Source organism: Miscanthus floridulus, chromosome 11 (genome assembly GCF_019320115.1).
Source record: "Miscanthus floridulus cultivar M001 chromosome 11, ASM1932011v1, whole genome shotgun sequence".
Classification (NCBI taxonomy): domain Eukaryota; kingdom Viridiplantae; phylum Streptophyta; class Magnoliopsida; order Poales; family Poaceae; genus Miscanthus; species Miscanthus floridulus.
This window is the reverse complement of record NC_089590.1, coordinates 90,216,801-90,233,584: the sequence shown is the minus strand read 5'-3', so window position 1 is coordinate 90,233,584 and position 16,784 is coordinate 90,216,801. Positions and strand designations below refer to the sequence as shown.

The 16,784-nt window shown below is 44.7% G+C and overlaps 2 protein-coding genes and 1 pseudogene across 3 annotated transcripts; 2 read left to right on the top strand and 1 right to left on the bottom strand.

Annotated features, from left to right (window-relative positions):
- LOC136492428 (uncharacterized) overlaps positions 1-6,753 on the bottom strand; it is a 35,222-nt pseudogene extending 28,469 nt beyond the window's left edge.
- A 2,881-nt stretch (positions 6,754-9,634) lies between these two features.
- LOC136492579 (uncharacterized) lies at positions 9,635-14,913 on the top strand. Of its 2 annotated transcripts, none has more exons than XR_010768127.1 (11): positions 9,635-10,072; positions 10,193-10,268; positions 10,670-10,755; positions 11,236-11,329; positions 11,396-11,472; positions 11,560-11,687; positions 12,525-12,596; positions 12,806-12,876; positions 13,887-13,962; positions 14,141-14,306; positions 14,449-14,913. XR_010768127.1 is itself a non-coding variant. In XM_066488551.1 (11 exons), the coding sequence occupies exons 1-11, from the start codon at positions 9,734-9,736 to the stop codon at positions 14,486-14,488; spliced, it is 1,203 nt and encodes a 400-aa protein (XP_066344648.1). In that variant the 5' UTR covers positions 9,635-9,733; the 3' UTR covers positions 14,489-14,913. The 2 variants fall into 2 exon arrangements, 1 of the variants encoding a protein (XP_066344648.1); XM_066488551.1 differs by having other exon boundaries at positions 14,163-14,306.
- Positions 14,914-15,711: 798 nt separating this feature from the next.
- LOC136491211 (putative lipid-binding protein AIR1) lies at positions 15,712-16,346 on the top strand. Its single transcript, XM_066487450.1, has one exon. The coding sequence runs from the start codon at positions 15,779-15,781 to the stop codon at positions 16,172-16,174; it is 396 nt and encodes a 131-aa protein (XP_066343547.1). The 5' UTR covers positions 15,712-15,778; the 3' UTR covers positions 16,175-16,346.
- Positions 16,347-16,784: the final 438 nt, after the last annotated feature.

Sequence of the window (16,784 nt, the reverse complement as noted above, 5' to 3'; positions counted from 1 at the left end):
AGGATAGTAATCTGTTGGATGCTTGAGGGCAAAACCAATTTTTTAATCAAGATTGATGAATAGTAATAAAAATCGCAAGATCAGCTAGCAAATTGGGATAGGTCATAGATGCATGCAGCCCAGGTGTGGTGTGCAGAGACTCGCGCACAGGCAGCGAGGAATTTTCATCAAGATCTACTCAAAACGTAAAAAATCGAAACGTATAAAGGATCGTGATTGATGCACAACACAACGCAATTGATCAGGATAGAAATCGAGCGCTAAGATTCCTGTAGTTGATCACTGAGACAAAAAAAAATCTGAACGCAAAACCATGTTGCAAAAGAATTTGTTTTCTGGGGAATACACGGGGATCCAAAACTAACCTGAAGGTGCTCGTCGTACGCGGATCGTGGTCGCCGACGGAGGTTAGTTTGTTGTTGAAGGGGGCAATCAAGACATGCATGCACAGTGTCCAGCAATCGTCGTTGCGGCAAGCAAGGCACTTCCGCTGTAGTCTCCCGTCCACAGCTAAACAATTGATACTCGTCAATACGGCCGCATAATGATGAAATAAATCGATTTGCTCAAAAAAAGATCAGTATTCCCCATAAAACAAATTTTACCTGTTCGCTTGATCATATACGATCGTGAATTATAAGCTGAAACAGTATTTTTCTCTCACACCAAACCAGTCAGCGATAAATAATCCACGATCGTTTACGACGAAACGAACATGCTGCAGATCAGAATAAATTTTACCTACCGATGAGTCCTGAGGACGGACTACGGAGCAGAACGAACTGGCCTCGATCGATGGACCAGACATTGGAACAGGCCAAAATTTGGTGGTGGATCCGTCAATGAGTTCGGAGCCGAGATGCCAAAGGGGATCTACGGCGGCGAATCTGGACTGGGAACGAATGAAGTTCCCAAATGGTCAATGTGAAACGGGCGAGATTTGGGGCGCATGACGATGGCTCGCTCCAAATCACGTGGACTCAGCCGCTGGGTCGTTTCAGCGAGCCGAGGGCCGAGCTTTGTGCGGATGGAGTGGGTTAGCTGAGACGAAAGGGTGGGACGCGACTCGGTCGGGCAGCTGGTTTGGGTCCGGACACACGAGCGTTGGGTCTTATTATTTTATACCCAACTACAGGCTATTAGTTCTCTCTCTATAAATATATTTCTAAAATAATACCATATTTGATAGCCGAGTCCAATTAAATCTGACCGACCGAACCAACCAGTAGTTCCGCCCAGCCTGGAGGGTGCTCCCCCCCCCCCCCCCCCCCCCACCCGCACTCCCCACCCTCTCTCGGCTCGGCTCGTCAAGCCATCACCGCGCCTCACCCTCCCGGCTCGGCTTCACGTGGACACTCTCGAGCCAGCAAAGCAGTGGACCTACCCCAAATCACGTGGACACGCCTTCCTCATCATCTCTTAATTTTGCAACATGTGCACAAATAAACCATCCATATAAATCAGAAGTCAACCTCTAACCAGTTTTTCATATGGGATTACAACATAATTGCACCTAGCAGTTTGATACGATGAGCATTGGGATTTTATTGATTTAGTTGAATATAAAACGGGCCAAGCTCAATTAAACCTCACACTTTCATCTTTCAAAACCTTGTTCGCATTCACCCCGTTCTGAGCATAGGCACTGGATAGTACTGTTCGTCTGTGTCCCCTGAAATCCTTGTGGGATGTTTGACTTCGTTGGTGCAATTCGTGCAGCAGTAGTTGCAGATTCTGCTCATGCATGTATTGTAGCCTGCCTCTGGTGCCATCTTTAGTGTCGTGGGCATCTGTGGCGGATGCAGGATGGGAAAAGGGGGGCTAAATAATGAAGATTTAGGGTTAGAACTAGAGATTAATGATGATTTGAGGCTAAGTAACCGTAGTCTAATGAAGAAATCATGCTCACTAGGGAGCTGTAGCCCCGGCAGCCCCCCCCCCCCCTATTTATCCGTTTGGGTAGCTATCATTCTAATAATATCCATTTTATGATGTTTTCTCCAGCAACACTACTACCTGAACTAAACAAAGCCACCCAAATGCATTTGAGGAGGTCCGCTCGCGCTGGGCAAGGCCACCACGCCGTGCCAGGGCGGAGCCGCACCGAGCCAGGAGGTCCGTCCGTGTCGGATGGAGGAGAGGCGGCAGGCTCGCCGCGCTGAGGTAGGCGGGCCGTCGGTGGGCCGTCATGCTGGTGTAGAGACGCCGGTGGGGCAGCTGGGAGGCGTCGAGAGCAGTCGCGAGCTCACGCGGAGAGGAAAACACCGAAGGAAGAATTTGGGTGGCTAAGTAGGTGACCAACCGGATATGGGTAGTGGGAGAGGAAAAGTAGAGGGCCACCAAGAGTAGTGGCTGTTTTTTTATGCTCTACTACCCAAAATAAAGTATAGGGCCTCATGGGAGCTGAAGATGCTTAAGAGCCTTTTTTTGGAAACATACCAATCGCCTTTGATCTACAGTTAATAAAATGTATTAAGGTGGTGGGTCGTCATGCTGGTACAGGGACGCCGGCGGGGCAGAGGGGAGGCGTCGCGAGCTCACGCGGAGAGGAAACAACTGAAGGAAGAATTTGGGTGGCTACCAACCGGATATGGGTAGTGGGAGAGGAAAAGTATAGGGCCACCAAGAGTAGTGACTGTTTTTTTTTTTTTTGCTCTACTACCAAAAAATAAAGTAGAGGGCCTCATGGGAGTTGAAGATGCTTAAGAGCCTTTTTGGAAACATAGCAATCGCTTTTGATCTACCGTTAATAAAATGTATTAAGTTGGAAAACCGGTTCATTTTTATTCAAATCCATATGGGTTGGAAAAAAATAAGTGTAGAAAGGGCTCCAAGCAATTGTTTCAAAAAAGAAAAGGCTCCAAGCAATTGCACCAGCTCTTGCCCATATATGTCTTGGCAAAGCAGGCAAGGTCCTGTTCGAGTCTTCCTCCACGGAATCATCGCCGCTCCAGGGAATGGCCGCATGTCTGCTCCAGCTTGGCCTACCTCGTGCGAGCAGGCAGGTTCGTGGTATCGTCGCCGCGTCTGGTCCAGCCCGGTCCTGAACGTGCGAGCGGGTGGGCCCGTGGGGGCACACCGCGAGCAGATGGGCAAGCGGCTCTGCGCCGTGCGGCCCTGGCGACCACTCGAGCAGGGAGGCGGCGCTGCGAGCCCAAGAGAAGGGGCAACGGACGGAAAAAATCTAGTGGTGGAGGAAAGAAAGGCGAGTAGAAGTCTGCGGTACCAAAACCGCAAGTTCGATTCTTTTCCCCATTCGAATCCTACACGATCTAAAAATAAACAAGGGCGTTCCTTGAAATTCTCTATTATTTGCACCTAGAATCTAATTTTAAACGGTTCCAGTTTCTTCTAAAAATCTAAGAACTCAAAACAAACATTTGAGACCTCTACACGACTTTAAATAAAAAAAACTTGTCAATTACAAATTTGTAGATTGCATTGAGAAATACAAGTTTGGTATAGACCATATCAACATACAAGGTTGCTTGAAAAAAATTTAAATCTTAAAATTTGAGAGCTTTAATGATTTTTTGGGACTATAAATAGTTGCGATAAAATACTTGTCAACTAGAAAGTTATAGGTCGTGTTAAGCTCTTTTATTTTTTAGTATAAACTTTATCTTCATCAGAATTAATGGTTCTATCAATGTTTGTTATTAGAAGTAGAATGTTTTTAGCCTTCTCTCTCATCTATACAGAATAAAATATAAATTATGCTAGCTTTTTGGATTCTTGTTAGGGATGCCCTTATAACATGACCTCTTTGGAGAGTCATTGAAGATCCATCGGCCTTTGTTGCATGTTGCATCTGGGTGATAACCCAAGTCTGGTTCCTCGGACAAGCGATGGTGTCCTCTTGTATGTCACTTCCTTCCAGGAGGCGTTGCTTTGGAGACCACCTCATCCCGGTGTGCACAAGGCTTGGAGACTGCACACTCCTATGCGGTCGTCCTTGTTGGCCTGGTTGCCGAGGCCATCTGGGCTGCTCCTGTTACCCTGTATGGTTGCCGCTGCCATCCTTGTTGCATTATCGGTCCTCAAGGTAGTTTTGTATTGTGCATGTGTGTGCTTCACATCCTTCTTCGCAATGACCTGTCCTACAATGCTTGTTTGGGTCATCCTTCCTGGCCTAAGCTTTGCTGCGGTCGTTTGGCTTTCGTGGCGGATAATTTGCCGAAACCATTCTTGGCAGATGCTTGGCCGTTGTTGGTCTATTCTCTGGCGGATGCTTTGCCACCATTGTCGCGTTGGCTTCTCCTTTGGCGGATGCTTTGCCATCGAGGTTGCTTTGGACTCTTCTATGAAGGATACTTTGTTGTTGTTCCATGCTCGTTTCGGCTTATCTTGGTGAATGCTTCGCCACCGTGGTTGTCTTCTCTGTAGGCCCATTGTATTCTTTTTTCTCATAGGTTCAGTCGGTTAGGGCTTTGGGTTCAGGATCCCTCTCCCCTCACTTTTTCTTGCTGCTTTGGTTTGTTCCAAGTCGCTTGCCACTACATTGGTAGTTGTAACCTGCGCAGCGAGGGTTCTCTCGTAGTCGTGTCGTATAATCCTTTATCCTCTTAATGAAACACATGAATACATGATAAGGTATGTTCTCGAAAAAAACACATAAATTATGGTGATACGATGGCTGGAATTAGTTTATTGATGTATGTTCACGAGTTCACGACTCCATCATATCTACAGTAGTAGTGTATCTTATGAAAGCAAGAGTGTTGGGCTGCATGCCATTGTAATCTTGGTACGGTGTGCAGGAATACTTGGAGGCTTGGTGCCTCTCAGGCGATATGGACGATCCTCTGATGTTTGTGTGTGAAGTAGCTAGCTGTGACATAATGTGCGGGGGTGAGGAGACCCCTTCCTTGACGGGAAAGCTTCATAGCGGATGACACCTTAATTAGTGACTGAAAGAGTCGAAAGGCAAGTGGTGGGTCTTAGCGATGAGTGACACTTGTCTTGATTGGCAGGAAGCCGAACACTGTGATTGGAGAAAATCTTAGTGATCTTGAGAGCGTATCATAGACTATCAGCATGTTCATTTCGTCATAAACGATCGTGGATTATTTACTGTTGGCTAGTTTGGTGTGAGAGAAAAATACTATTTCAGTTTATAATCCACGATCGTATACGAGCAAGCGAACGACTGTATACATTACGTACGTTCTGGCAACCACCGTGAGATACAGCTTTGCATCCTGAGAGTTTGCCTTCCCCACTTGAATTTTACTTACCCCATTTAGAGATACAGCTGTGCATCATGAAAGTGTGCCTTCCCCACTTGAATTTTACGTATGCTTGTGCTTGTGTGCTTTTACTTTTCCCATTATTATGAATGCACCGGTGAGATGGGATGGCTTTCTAGACGAGCATCACTGCCTTACTCAGCGCGGTTAGCCTCGGAACGACGGCATGGCAAAAGTTTTTTGTGCTTGTTGCTTGGCTGCCTGAGCAGGGTTTCAGTAGTTACCTTTACGCTCGCAGGCAGCCTCCGTGTCGAAGCAAGAACGACACGCCCACACTACCTTTCCTGCGCACTCCTGCAGCAGCAGGCGTCTTCTATCTATCAGCCCGTTCGACAGTCTGTATCTGGCTTATAAGTCTTGGCTTATCAGCCAACGAATAATATTTTTCTCTCATACCAAACTAGCCAACAGTACTTTCAGCCATAGCTTATAAGCCAATCCAACCAAAACGAACCGGCTGTATATAAATAGATCTCCATTCCTCCGCGTGCCAACTTCCCGTGGTGCTCTCCTTGTGTTTGTTCTTCGTGGTCAGTTCTTCGACAAGCAAGACGATCGGAGCCCCAGTCAGCAGAGAATGAGGTGAGCGGACTGCATGCTTGCGCACTCGTATTTCACCAATAGCATCTACAGCAGTACACCACCGTGCGCGCGTACGTTGGTGCTAAGACTGGAGTTTGCAGCATGATCTGTGCAAACATGGCAGCCCCGTTCGGCTTACCTAGAAACCGACTTGTTCGGCTTATTTTTTCAACCGAAACGGTGTTTTTCTCTTACAACAATTTAGTCAGAACAATGTTTTTGAGACAGTTTCAGCCAAATTTTAGCGAGCCGAACGGGGCAAGTTTCAGCGCTTTCTTCACGGCACAGGGTCTTGGTTGCAACTGCGCTTCTGGTTTGCAGGGCTGGCGTATTCGTGCTTTGCAACTTGTCTCTTGCCCACGTGAGTACAGCGAGGGATGCTGATGACTACACCCCAATCAGGTAACCAATTCTCATGTTCCTTTTAAACATTCATCCATATATATACTTTACTTATTTGACTCCTCGACTCTGTATATATTGTCCTCGTTCGATCTGTTTCCCAGGTTTCTCGAGGCCGTGCTGGGCTTTCAGCTAATCAGAAGCGCAACAAGCTAGGCTGGTGTACGATGCCGCGGTGACCCTCTTCCACGCTCCACTCCCCGGGCGCGGCGCCTCCGCGGCGATCGTCGTCGGCGAATTTGTGAGCACCCATGTCCAATATTCTAGCTCGATTATTCCCGGTGTAGTAATATGTATGACTTATTGGTGACTGACCATGCATGCATGCATCGGCCTGCTGCATGCTCATGCTCAGGTGCTGTCGTGCCTAACGTACGCGGCCGGCATGTGCACTCTCGCGGTGCAGGTGTACTTGGAGAGAGACGTGCGCGCGTGCGACATCCTGCCACCCGGGGACTGCAGCAGGGTACAGGGCGTCCGCCTTGCTAGCCCTGTCGGCGTCCGTCCTCACCTCCACCATTGCCGTGCTGCTGTTCTGTCTCTGGGCTCGGCACGGCCACCTCCAGGGCTAAGATGTGTCCCTCACTCTCGCGATCGGCTAGCTCGGACGGACGGGCAGCTTCCGTTCCACACCGCACCTCAACAACAAAACACTACACAGACGTGTGTCGTCCGTGAAATGTACTGGCTTCGTTCAATGCTTCGTACAGGCCTCGTTCAGCAGGTCTATAAGCCGCTTATACTGATTTATACAACTGATTTGTTAAGAGAAAAAAAAATTATACCATAACTAATAAGTCAGCTCGGCTTATATTAGCAGCCGAACACGGCCCTGCTGTACCTAGAAAATGCTACTTACTAGTATACTAGTACCAATCAGATGTAGAGATGCCGCTGATCGTGTCATTGATTTAAAACAAATTATATAAAAAAATAATTGTGGCCCTCAGCCGTTGTTGTCCTATTAGAGTATTCCTCCACGGAATCATCGCCGATTCGGGGAATCGCTGCATGTCTGCTCCAGCTCGGTCTACCTCGTGCGAGCAGGTAGTCCAGTGGCGCAGTTGTGAGTCTTCGTTCGTGGAATCGCCGCCCGTCTGGTCCAGCTCGGTCCTGATCGTGCGAGTGGGTGGGGCCACACCGCAAGCAGGCGGCTCTGCGCCGTGGCCTGGCGACCCTAGGCGAGTGAGCAGGCGCGGCGCGGTGGACCCAAGAAGCATTGACAGGATTTTAATTGCAAAACTATTTACAGTTCCAAAAATCTTGCTAATTAACTAGAAAGTTATAAATCACGTTGAGCTCTTCAATTTTTAGTATGGAATTCATATTCTTTGGAATTAATAGTTCATCAATATACTTACATATACACCATGTGTAGATACATAGTAGTAAAAAGTAATGTACCTATAAAAGTCAAAAGATCTTATGATTTGGGATGAATGGATTACTTTTCTACTATATGTTGGATTAGAATATTTTAAATAGTGACTAAAATGAAACCCTTGCGTGTTTGTATGTACTAGTTTTTCTAAAAGAAGAATACTGCAGTATTGGCAATAGATAATAATATGCACTAGTTAGATGTGTAACTGATGTGCTAATTAATTTTACATGCATAGAATAATATAATGAGCTTTTGCATATGGATGCATATATCATGCTGATCTATATTATATATATACCATACAAGCCAACGAGGAACTCGTCCTCAACCTTATCTAGATCTCTCTTTTCAGTCTCTAAGAATCAATGGGGCGATGTTGGTCGCCCACCCAACCAGGTTGAGAGTACAATGAGAAACTACACTGTTACAACCAATCATACTTTGGCAAACGTCCTGAATGAGAGCGTTAGTAACAGTAGCAAGATTGTTAGTCTGGTGCTACTGTTGCACTACTAATCAGCCTGAGCGTTGCTTTGATTCTCGGGCGGCCTGCAGGGGAGATGCGCCCCCCAAGTGCCCGTCGTCGCGACCATTGCCATCAGATGCTTATGAACCAATGTCAATCGGCAAAACAGCTTAGCTGTAGTTTTGGGATTTCTCCCCGAGAATAATATTGTATCATGGAATATATATATATATATATATATATATATATATATATATATATATATATATATATATATATATATATATATGTGTGTGTGTGTGTGGATAGTATATTCAATAGTATATTCAGTAGCCAGCTACAAAATAAATTATTCTGTAGTCACCTCTATTTACAATAATTTTATATACTAATTTACGATAATATCAATACATATTTATGATAGTTGGGTTACCATAACACATGTGGATATTTACCATAACGTTATAGTAAACCACTTAATAAGAAGTTACTATAATCTCGTAAATTAACATAATAATTATCGTAACTCAAAGTGGCTATAGAATAAGTTATTTTCTAGCCAGCTACGGGATAGTGTATATATATATATATATATATATTCTATATATATATATATATATATATATATATATATATATATATATATATATATATATATATATATATATATATTGTGTCATGGTGTCATTCTTGAATCTTGAGGTTCATGAGTTAGGACACATGTGCATGGTAAAAGATGCTAAGAACAACCAATTGTATATACTTTATTTCGTTTCTCATTTCCATTTCTCAATATCGGCAATTTGATCGTATACACTTCCATTGCCCAAATTGAAATATGCTTCAACTCAAATTTGAATGCCACTCTTTGGTTTTCATTGGTTTGTGTTGACACAAGTTGTCCAGACGACAAGTCGAAGAAAGGGATACAAAATGGATTGGGTCAAGCGGAGGACGAAGTCAATGCAAAATTGATGAGCGGAGTTCATAATTAGTCATAGCTCTGCAAAATCATCAAATTGAACATTGGATCGCCGAATATAAGGCCCGTTCGTTTGAACTTATCGGCCGACTTTAATAACAGCCGAATAGGCCCATACAGTGGGGATGCAAAAATATGGCGGTTGGAAGAGAACGCATGAAACTCCACTATGGCCCCGTTCGCTGGTCTGAAACTTGGCTGAAAAACACTGTTTCGGCTAAATTATTGAAAGAGAAAAACACTGTTCCGACTAAAAAAACCGAACAAGCTGAATATGGGGTAAGTCGAACGGAGCCTATACTTATTTAAATCGTCATCACCGCTGCTTTCGCCGCTCGTTGGTGAATGCTGGCAGTTATCACTGTCTCTGTCTCCAGACTGAGACCACTTGTTGGGTTCTTCTGCAAGCAGAGTATATTCATCTCTCTTTTTTCCTTAGCAAAAAATAAAAGTGGCGCAGGCGCGCATCCACAGGCCACATCCACATCCACACGACCAACGAACTGGCGGCCCCACGCCAATCCACGGGCCACGTGGCTCGACGCCAACCTGTCCAACCGATCGCCTCGCTTCCTTCGGGGCCACAATTCATTCGCCGGGGACCGAGCACCAGTGCGCTGCACTGCACCACCATCGCAGGGAACAAACACCGGCTGCCGCCGCCCGCCATGTCTCGCTGCTGCCCCTGCCCCTGCGCGAGTCCCTCCTCCACCACCGGGCCCTTCCTCCTCCTTTCCATCCCCGCCGCTTCTTCCAGGAGCGGCGGCGGTGGCTCTGCTGTGGGTCGGAGCAGGCTGCGGTGGGGAGGCGGGCCGAGGCGCGGGCACGCGACAGTCGCGGCGGGCAGCAAGGACGACGGGAGCGGCACGGCGGAGGGGGAGAAGGGAGAAGACGACGCCCCGGCGTTCAATCCGTTCGGGTTCGTGACGGACAACCCCTCCAGCCGCAGCGCCATCCAGCTCCCCGCGGTTCCCGCCGAGGACGGCAATGTCGGCCAGATGCTCTACGTAATGTCTCATGCCTCGCTTCGTCTCCTTGTTGCCTGCTTCGTCTTCTGATTACAGAGCAGGGAACCATATGTGGGTATTAGACTAGTAGTGACAAGTGACTCGACTTGTTGCGTCCAGAGGATCGAAGACAAGGGCAGGGAGTACGGTTCGTATGTCAGAGCAGGAGAGTTTCGATGGTTCGTCAGGGAAACAGGTACTGTACTATCTGTTCATCTTTCCGTTCCTTGTTAGACCGTTACAAACATGTAAAACAATTGGATACACATTGACATGGTGCCCAGCCATCAAAGTAGTAGTACTGTATTACACTCACGAATGCATGTTACATGCAAGATCAATAGATTATTGTTGAGGTCATATATGGAGTCCAAAATACTGATTGTTGTCCACTGTCCAGTGTCATATAACCCCTCATCTTCTTTGAAGCTTCTGCAACAGAAGTGAAAAACAGAGCATTTCACTTCATCCACTAGTTCTACTGCTGAATGAAATGAACCAAAAGGCTGCAACCACAATCCTCATGTGTAACCCCTGGATAAGCAAAACTCAGGCTCGTGCGATCGTTGGTCACATGTACTTGTTGATATATTGTAGGGTCACCTGATGCACGACGTGGGACTATTGTGTTCCTTCACGGAGCTCCTACTCAATCATTTAGCTACCGCGTGGTTATGGCTCAGGTTGCTTCACTGAACCCCTATACCATTGGAATAAATACAATCTATGCAATGATCAGTTGTTGGTACTGTGCATTACTCAGCAATGAATAGGGTGCTGATTCTGACAGTTTTTTCTGCAACTCTTTTACTTAGGAAATATATATGCTTAAGTAATTTTCCATTGTCGTATGCAAAAAGTTTGATGTGGTTGGTCTATTTAGATTATCTCCTTTTCAATCTGAGTAGTTTGGAGCTATAAATGAACATGTATTTTGTGTTTTGTTTACGCAAAAAAAAAAAGATGTGTGCACTTTTATGCGCTACTAAAACAAAAAACAACAAAGACAAAATATATATGGTACTTGTTTCTGAGCACTGTAGTTATCGACTTCTATAAAAAACTAAGAACTCTCATGTTCATTACAACACTATTATTAATCACATTGCATCTTTTGTTTCAATCAATTATCCCATCCCCTAAGTATCTTTTGAAATTAAAAGATGGCAGATGTTGGCTACCACTGCTATGCACCTGACTGGATCGGATTTGGGTTCAGTGAAATGCCACAACCTGGATATGGATTCGACTTTAAAGGTCAGGAAAATGTGTATTAAACTAAAGGAATTTGCTAATGACACATGTATATTGTATCATTTGTAGAGGACGAATTCCACAAGGCATTTGATGATCTTCTTGTTACTCTAAATATCACCGAGCCCTTCTTCTTAGTTGTCCAGGTACAAATGTGTAACTTTCATGAAAATCCAGGTCTATAAAAATCTTCACTTCACATATAGCATTTTATTTCTTTCTTTTCATTGCAGGGCTTTCTTGTTGGTTCTTATGGGCTGACATGGGCACTGAATAACTCAAGCAAAGTCCTTAAGTTAGCAATCCTTAACAGTCCACTTACAGTTTCTTCTCCAGTCCCTGGATTGTTTCAGCAGCTAAAGTCAGTGATTTCTTCTCATTTTGGCTCCTACTCTTAGTGGGCACTGATTAGCTAGTACACCAGATTCAGTCTTGCACAAACTTATAGGGCCCATAAAAATGGAATCTCCTCACCCACCCAACCTCTACTAGAACATGAAAAATGTCCACGTACAATAAAATATAAGTAACCAAAGACAATCTTACTAAACGCAGCATGCATGTGCAGCAGGACAATCAACCCTAACACACTATGTACTAGTTTGGGTTGTCCTGCATAAGACCTAGTGCAAGCAAACCAATCACACCCTATATGAATACAGGCTAACAATGAGCACACCACATCAGCACTAGGACTAGTGCCAACAAAAGAAGAAGAAAATACATCCTAGCAAATGAGCACACCACATGACTACATGAGCTAACACTAAACCTTTCGTTTCACACCAGCTCCACTAAACCTTTCGTTTCGCACCACAAGTTGACATGAGTTCAAAACTTGTGGGTTGGTGATGTTAATAGGCATATAATCATATGAACTTTTGCATGTAAGTTTGACTAAAATATGCATTTGCACTCTTCCATTTTGTTGTCAATTTTCGATGTTTATGGTTACAGTATGCTACTCTATAAATTTTTCTTGGGGTCAAGGTTGATTATCTTATTTATTTAGGTCACGGTTTAATGTGTTAAGTCTTTGCATGTATAGTTTTGATTTGAGTACAGATGGATGGAGCATGGTGACCCTGATTCTAGTCATCATTTCTCACATATATGTTCAGTTGATGTTTGTCTTTCATTTATTTATACATTCAACATTCTATTTATATATGTAAATTTATGGTATCTTTCAATGCAGGTGGCCACTGTTTGGTGAATTTACTTGTCAAAATGCTGTTTTGGCTGAGCGTTTCATTGAAGCAGGTAGCGCGTATGTATCTCTGTGATCTCTGCCGCAGAAACACTGCTCATTATGCCTCTTTGCTTCTTGCTGTAGTGCATCTTCCATGAAAGAAGAATCAAGTTTGTCCATTATTCATATGATGCAATACTATGCCAGTCCTGTCAGATGTTGCATTTGATACTATTCATTTTTCACAGTGGCTTAAAATGTTCCATTGTCTTACATTGGTTTGGCAGATATATGCTGAAATTGGAAAAGGCTGATGTATATAGGTTACCGTATCTATCCAGTGGTGCTCCTGGATTTGGTTAGTCCATACTCCCAGGTTATTTATTTCCAGCGCTTCATATATATAGTCCTCTGCAATTCCATTTGATATACTGTGGTGGAAACCACCTACTAGGTGGAAACATGGAAACTAATTCAAAAAACGTATTTCGGTCGTTCAAATTTTTTTGAAACTTGGCGCGACAACAGCACGAGGCGGCTAGGGTTAGGAAATCCCGGCTCCCTTCAGGAAGCCGGAAACAACTATGTTTCTGCTTAATCCCATCTCAAAGTCTTTACAAGTATTTTTACTTCTCTCTAATAATAATCTCTCTAATAATAATAATAGGAATAAATAAAATAACTATGGGCTTTTAGGCCCCTAGGCCCCCCTGGCCGGCAGCCCCTAGCCACTAATGGGCCTACGCCTTGTATACTGGATGCCGGTCATAACAGGCACATTGATGGTAATATATACGTACTCACAGCAAAAGTTGGAATCCAAACTCACATTTAAAAAAAAATCATACGAAAATGATAAATTTTAAGTTCATGTACACTAAAAGACAAAATTCATGGGTTTTTGTCTTTTAGTCCACATGAACCTCATAAAATTGTCATTTTCGTATGATTTTTTCTAGTTTGAATTTTCATCTCAATTTTTTCTGGTGAGTACATATTTGCACTATGAATGTGCCAAGTTTCAAAAAAAAATTAAACGACCGAAATACATTTTTTGAATTGGTTTTCATGTTTTCACCTAGTAACTGGTTTTCACTACATATTTTGCGGTATACTGTCCCAATCATCAAAGGAACTTCTCCTCGAATATTGAATTAATTAGTTTTTCACTTGACTCCATGCATTGCCATGAATAATGAATGCTATCTTGCAAATCTAGACTAGGTTGCTATATATGTTATATGCGAAAATAATGTTTTCTGAATAAATACAGTAATCTATTTGCAGTATTTCTAGTTTTCACAATGCTGTAAATTTCTACAATTGTCTTGCAATTTGACTTGGTACTTGTATGTCCTTTTCTTTTAGCTTTGCTTGAAGCTGCCAGGAAGATCGATTTCCAAGATGTACTAAGTAGAATTTCGGCCGGATTTTCATCCAACGGGTAAGCATCCATATTCTATATGCAGAAGAGCATATAGTGTAATTAAGATAGGCTGACTATGATTTATTATGTGCAAAAGGAGTAGCGCTCAGGAGCATTAGAAAGTTCATTCTAAATAAAGCAAACGATATATACTAGTGACGTGGACCCGTGACAATGTATTCCTGTTCTGATACAGAAAAATGATAATCTTGTTGCAGTTGGGAAAAACCAATACTGCTTGCATGGGGAATATCTGACAAGTACTTACCATTGTCGATAGCTGAGGAATTCAAGAAAGCTAATCCCAGCGTTGTAAAACTAGAGGCGATAGAAGGAGCTGGTCATATGCCACAAGAGGACTGGTAATTGTTTTCAGAAGCTTAATGGGTTTAGCCAGTTCACATTTACATACAGTTTCACGAATTATAAACTACTATATGTTTCTGTGTACATCCACTAACCTTTAGACTCTGTACATCCTTACGCATCTCACATCATCTGCAGGCCGGAGAAGGTTGTTAAGGCACTGATATCCTTCTTGTAAACATGGACAAAGATCATTGTACCATCTTCAGGGGAACATGCAAAGATGCATGCTGATTGTCGTGGCTTCATTACGTCCTACTGTCTAATTTCATTGTGCCTTGGATTGCTTAGATTTGGTGGCGCGTGAGCGTGATGTTGGGGGAGCCATTAGGTATATATATATGCTCCGTATATGTCAATGCCTCGATGCCCTCGCCGCCCTTCCAATCCGCATCCCTCCTCCACCCACGGTGCAAAGGTTTCCTAAACCCAACCGAGAGTTGGGCAGCGATGAATTGTTGTATCCACTATGGTGCACCACGAGCGACACCATGACAGAACAGAAAATTAGTGACAGAGGAAAAACAAATGTTTATATTTACATTTGTGAATTGTTATGTGGACAATATCAGTGACGTGTTAGCTCACATTAGAGATGGATAACATGTTATTTCGCGGCTCTGATAACTGATATGCACATATTAGAGACGAGGTCTTTATAACAAAACGTCTTTGAGAAGATATATCAGGGACGTTTTAGTTTGGACTCAACGTGATGAAGGGACGCTGCACAACACAATGAAAGGTCCACGCCCCTAGGGGAAAAGAACCAGTACAGTTAAGCAGCAGTAACTAATGGCATAGTCAATACGCTGATTGAACAATAAAAAACATAGCAGATGGGACGCTGAAGCGACTTGAGTAACCTGCAACCGTGCAACGGCGAGATAGCTAGGCTCAGGCTGGCACCTGTGTGTCAGTGTGTGGCTGTGTGTCGCCATCGTCACCACCCTGTCCTTGCTTCGCCGCATCGATGAAGCCACTCCCTCCTCACATGAGCTAGCTCTTGCCACCAGGCGCGTGCTCTCCGCTCTCGTCCGGCGCGCGCGGCCGGCGACGCAGCCGTGGACCACCGGGATTGTGCAAATTCGCAATCGTCCATTCCGGCCGTGGTGTCACCGTCTCTGCACTGCCCATCGTCTTACGCATGAGGACGACATGCCACATGCATGCATGGCCGTATATCAGACCCATCATGTCGTGTACTTCAACTAAAACACACATCATATTCTACTTGATTCACTGCATAGTGCCACAAATTACGGATCTACTACCGGTAACAGATCGCCGCGGCAAACATTTTTCTGCGTGCTCCGCGCCATACATGGGAAGAGACCGGCCGGCCCCCAAGGTTATAAAAAGAGCACGAAATGCGTCGCGCTCGTCAGGCCATCGTCCTACGTCTACGTTCGCGCGGCACGTACACGTACCATTTGAACGCCGAGCGAGCAAATTAAAGCTAGGAACAATGGCCAACACCCGCCAACAAGCCGCCGCGGCCGCCACCCTCGCGCTCCTCCTCCTCTCAGTCTCCGCCGCGTCGTCGTCGTCGCCGCCGCCTACGCTGCTGACGACGGCGGCGTCGCGCAAGGTGCTGCACTGGAAGCTGGGCTGCCCGTGGGACGCGGTCAAGTTCGGGGCCTGCGTCGGCGTGCTCGGCGCCGCGGGCCTGCAGGCCGGCGCGCAGCTCGGGAGCAAGTGCTGCGACGTCGTGCAGGGGCTCGCGGCGGCCGAGGCGGCCGCCTGCTTCTGCACCACCGTCAAGGAGACCGTGCTCGGCATCCCCACGGAGTGGGACGTCGGTGTCGGCGTCCTGGCTAGCGCCTGCAAGACGGAGCTGCCCCGCGGATTCAAGTGTGTCTGATGGCCATGGCCCTGCTTGCATTGCCACAAGTGCATCTGTCATTGTGAAACTGAAACCCCAAACGTTATTTGATTTTACTGTGCCAAGTACTATAACATTTGCATCGTTTTGCCCTTAGCCTTGTGCAAGTGTTGCCGAATGAGTAGCACGGATGACTGTAAATTTGTTTGTTATGCACGCAGGAGATGGAGGGGGGTGTCTGGTTCCACCTCCTAAATTTTAGTCCATATCAGATCGACTACAATAAACATGTTTGACACTATTTGAAGTATTAAATATAGATTAATTATAAAACTAATTATAAAGATTAAGATTAATTTATGAGACGAATCTATTAAGCCTAATTAGTCCATGATTTGATAATATGGTGCTACAGTACATATGCTAATAATGGATTAATTAGGCTTAATATATTCGTCTCACGAATTAGTCACGGCTTTAATTAGTTCTATTATTAAGGGGTGTTTGGTTCTTTAGTCGCTCCTAAAATTCATGTCACATCGAATGTTTAGATACTAATAAGGAGCATTAAATATAGATTAATTACAAAACCAATTACATAGATGGAGACTAATTTTCGAGATGAATTTTTTAAGTCTAATTAATCTGT

Coding starts and splice junctions, on each gene's coding strand:
- LOC136492579 (XM_066488551.1), top strand. CDS start 9,734: ATGTCTCGCTGCTGCCCCTGCCCCTGCGCGAGTCCCTCCTCCACCACC. Junction 10,756..11,235: donor ACCGCGTGGTTATGGCTCAG/GTTGCTTCACTG, acceptor TGAAATTAAAAG/ATGGCAGATGTTGGCTACCA. Junction 13,963..14,162: donor GCCGGATTTTCATCCAACGG/GTAAGCATCCAT, acceptor ATCTTGTTGCAG/TTGGGAAAAACCAATACTGC.
- LOC136491211 (XM_066487450.1), top strand. CDS start 15,779: ATGGCCAACACCCGCCAACAAGCCGCCGCGGCCGCCACCCTCGCGCTC.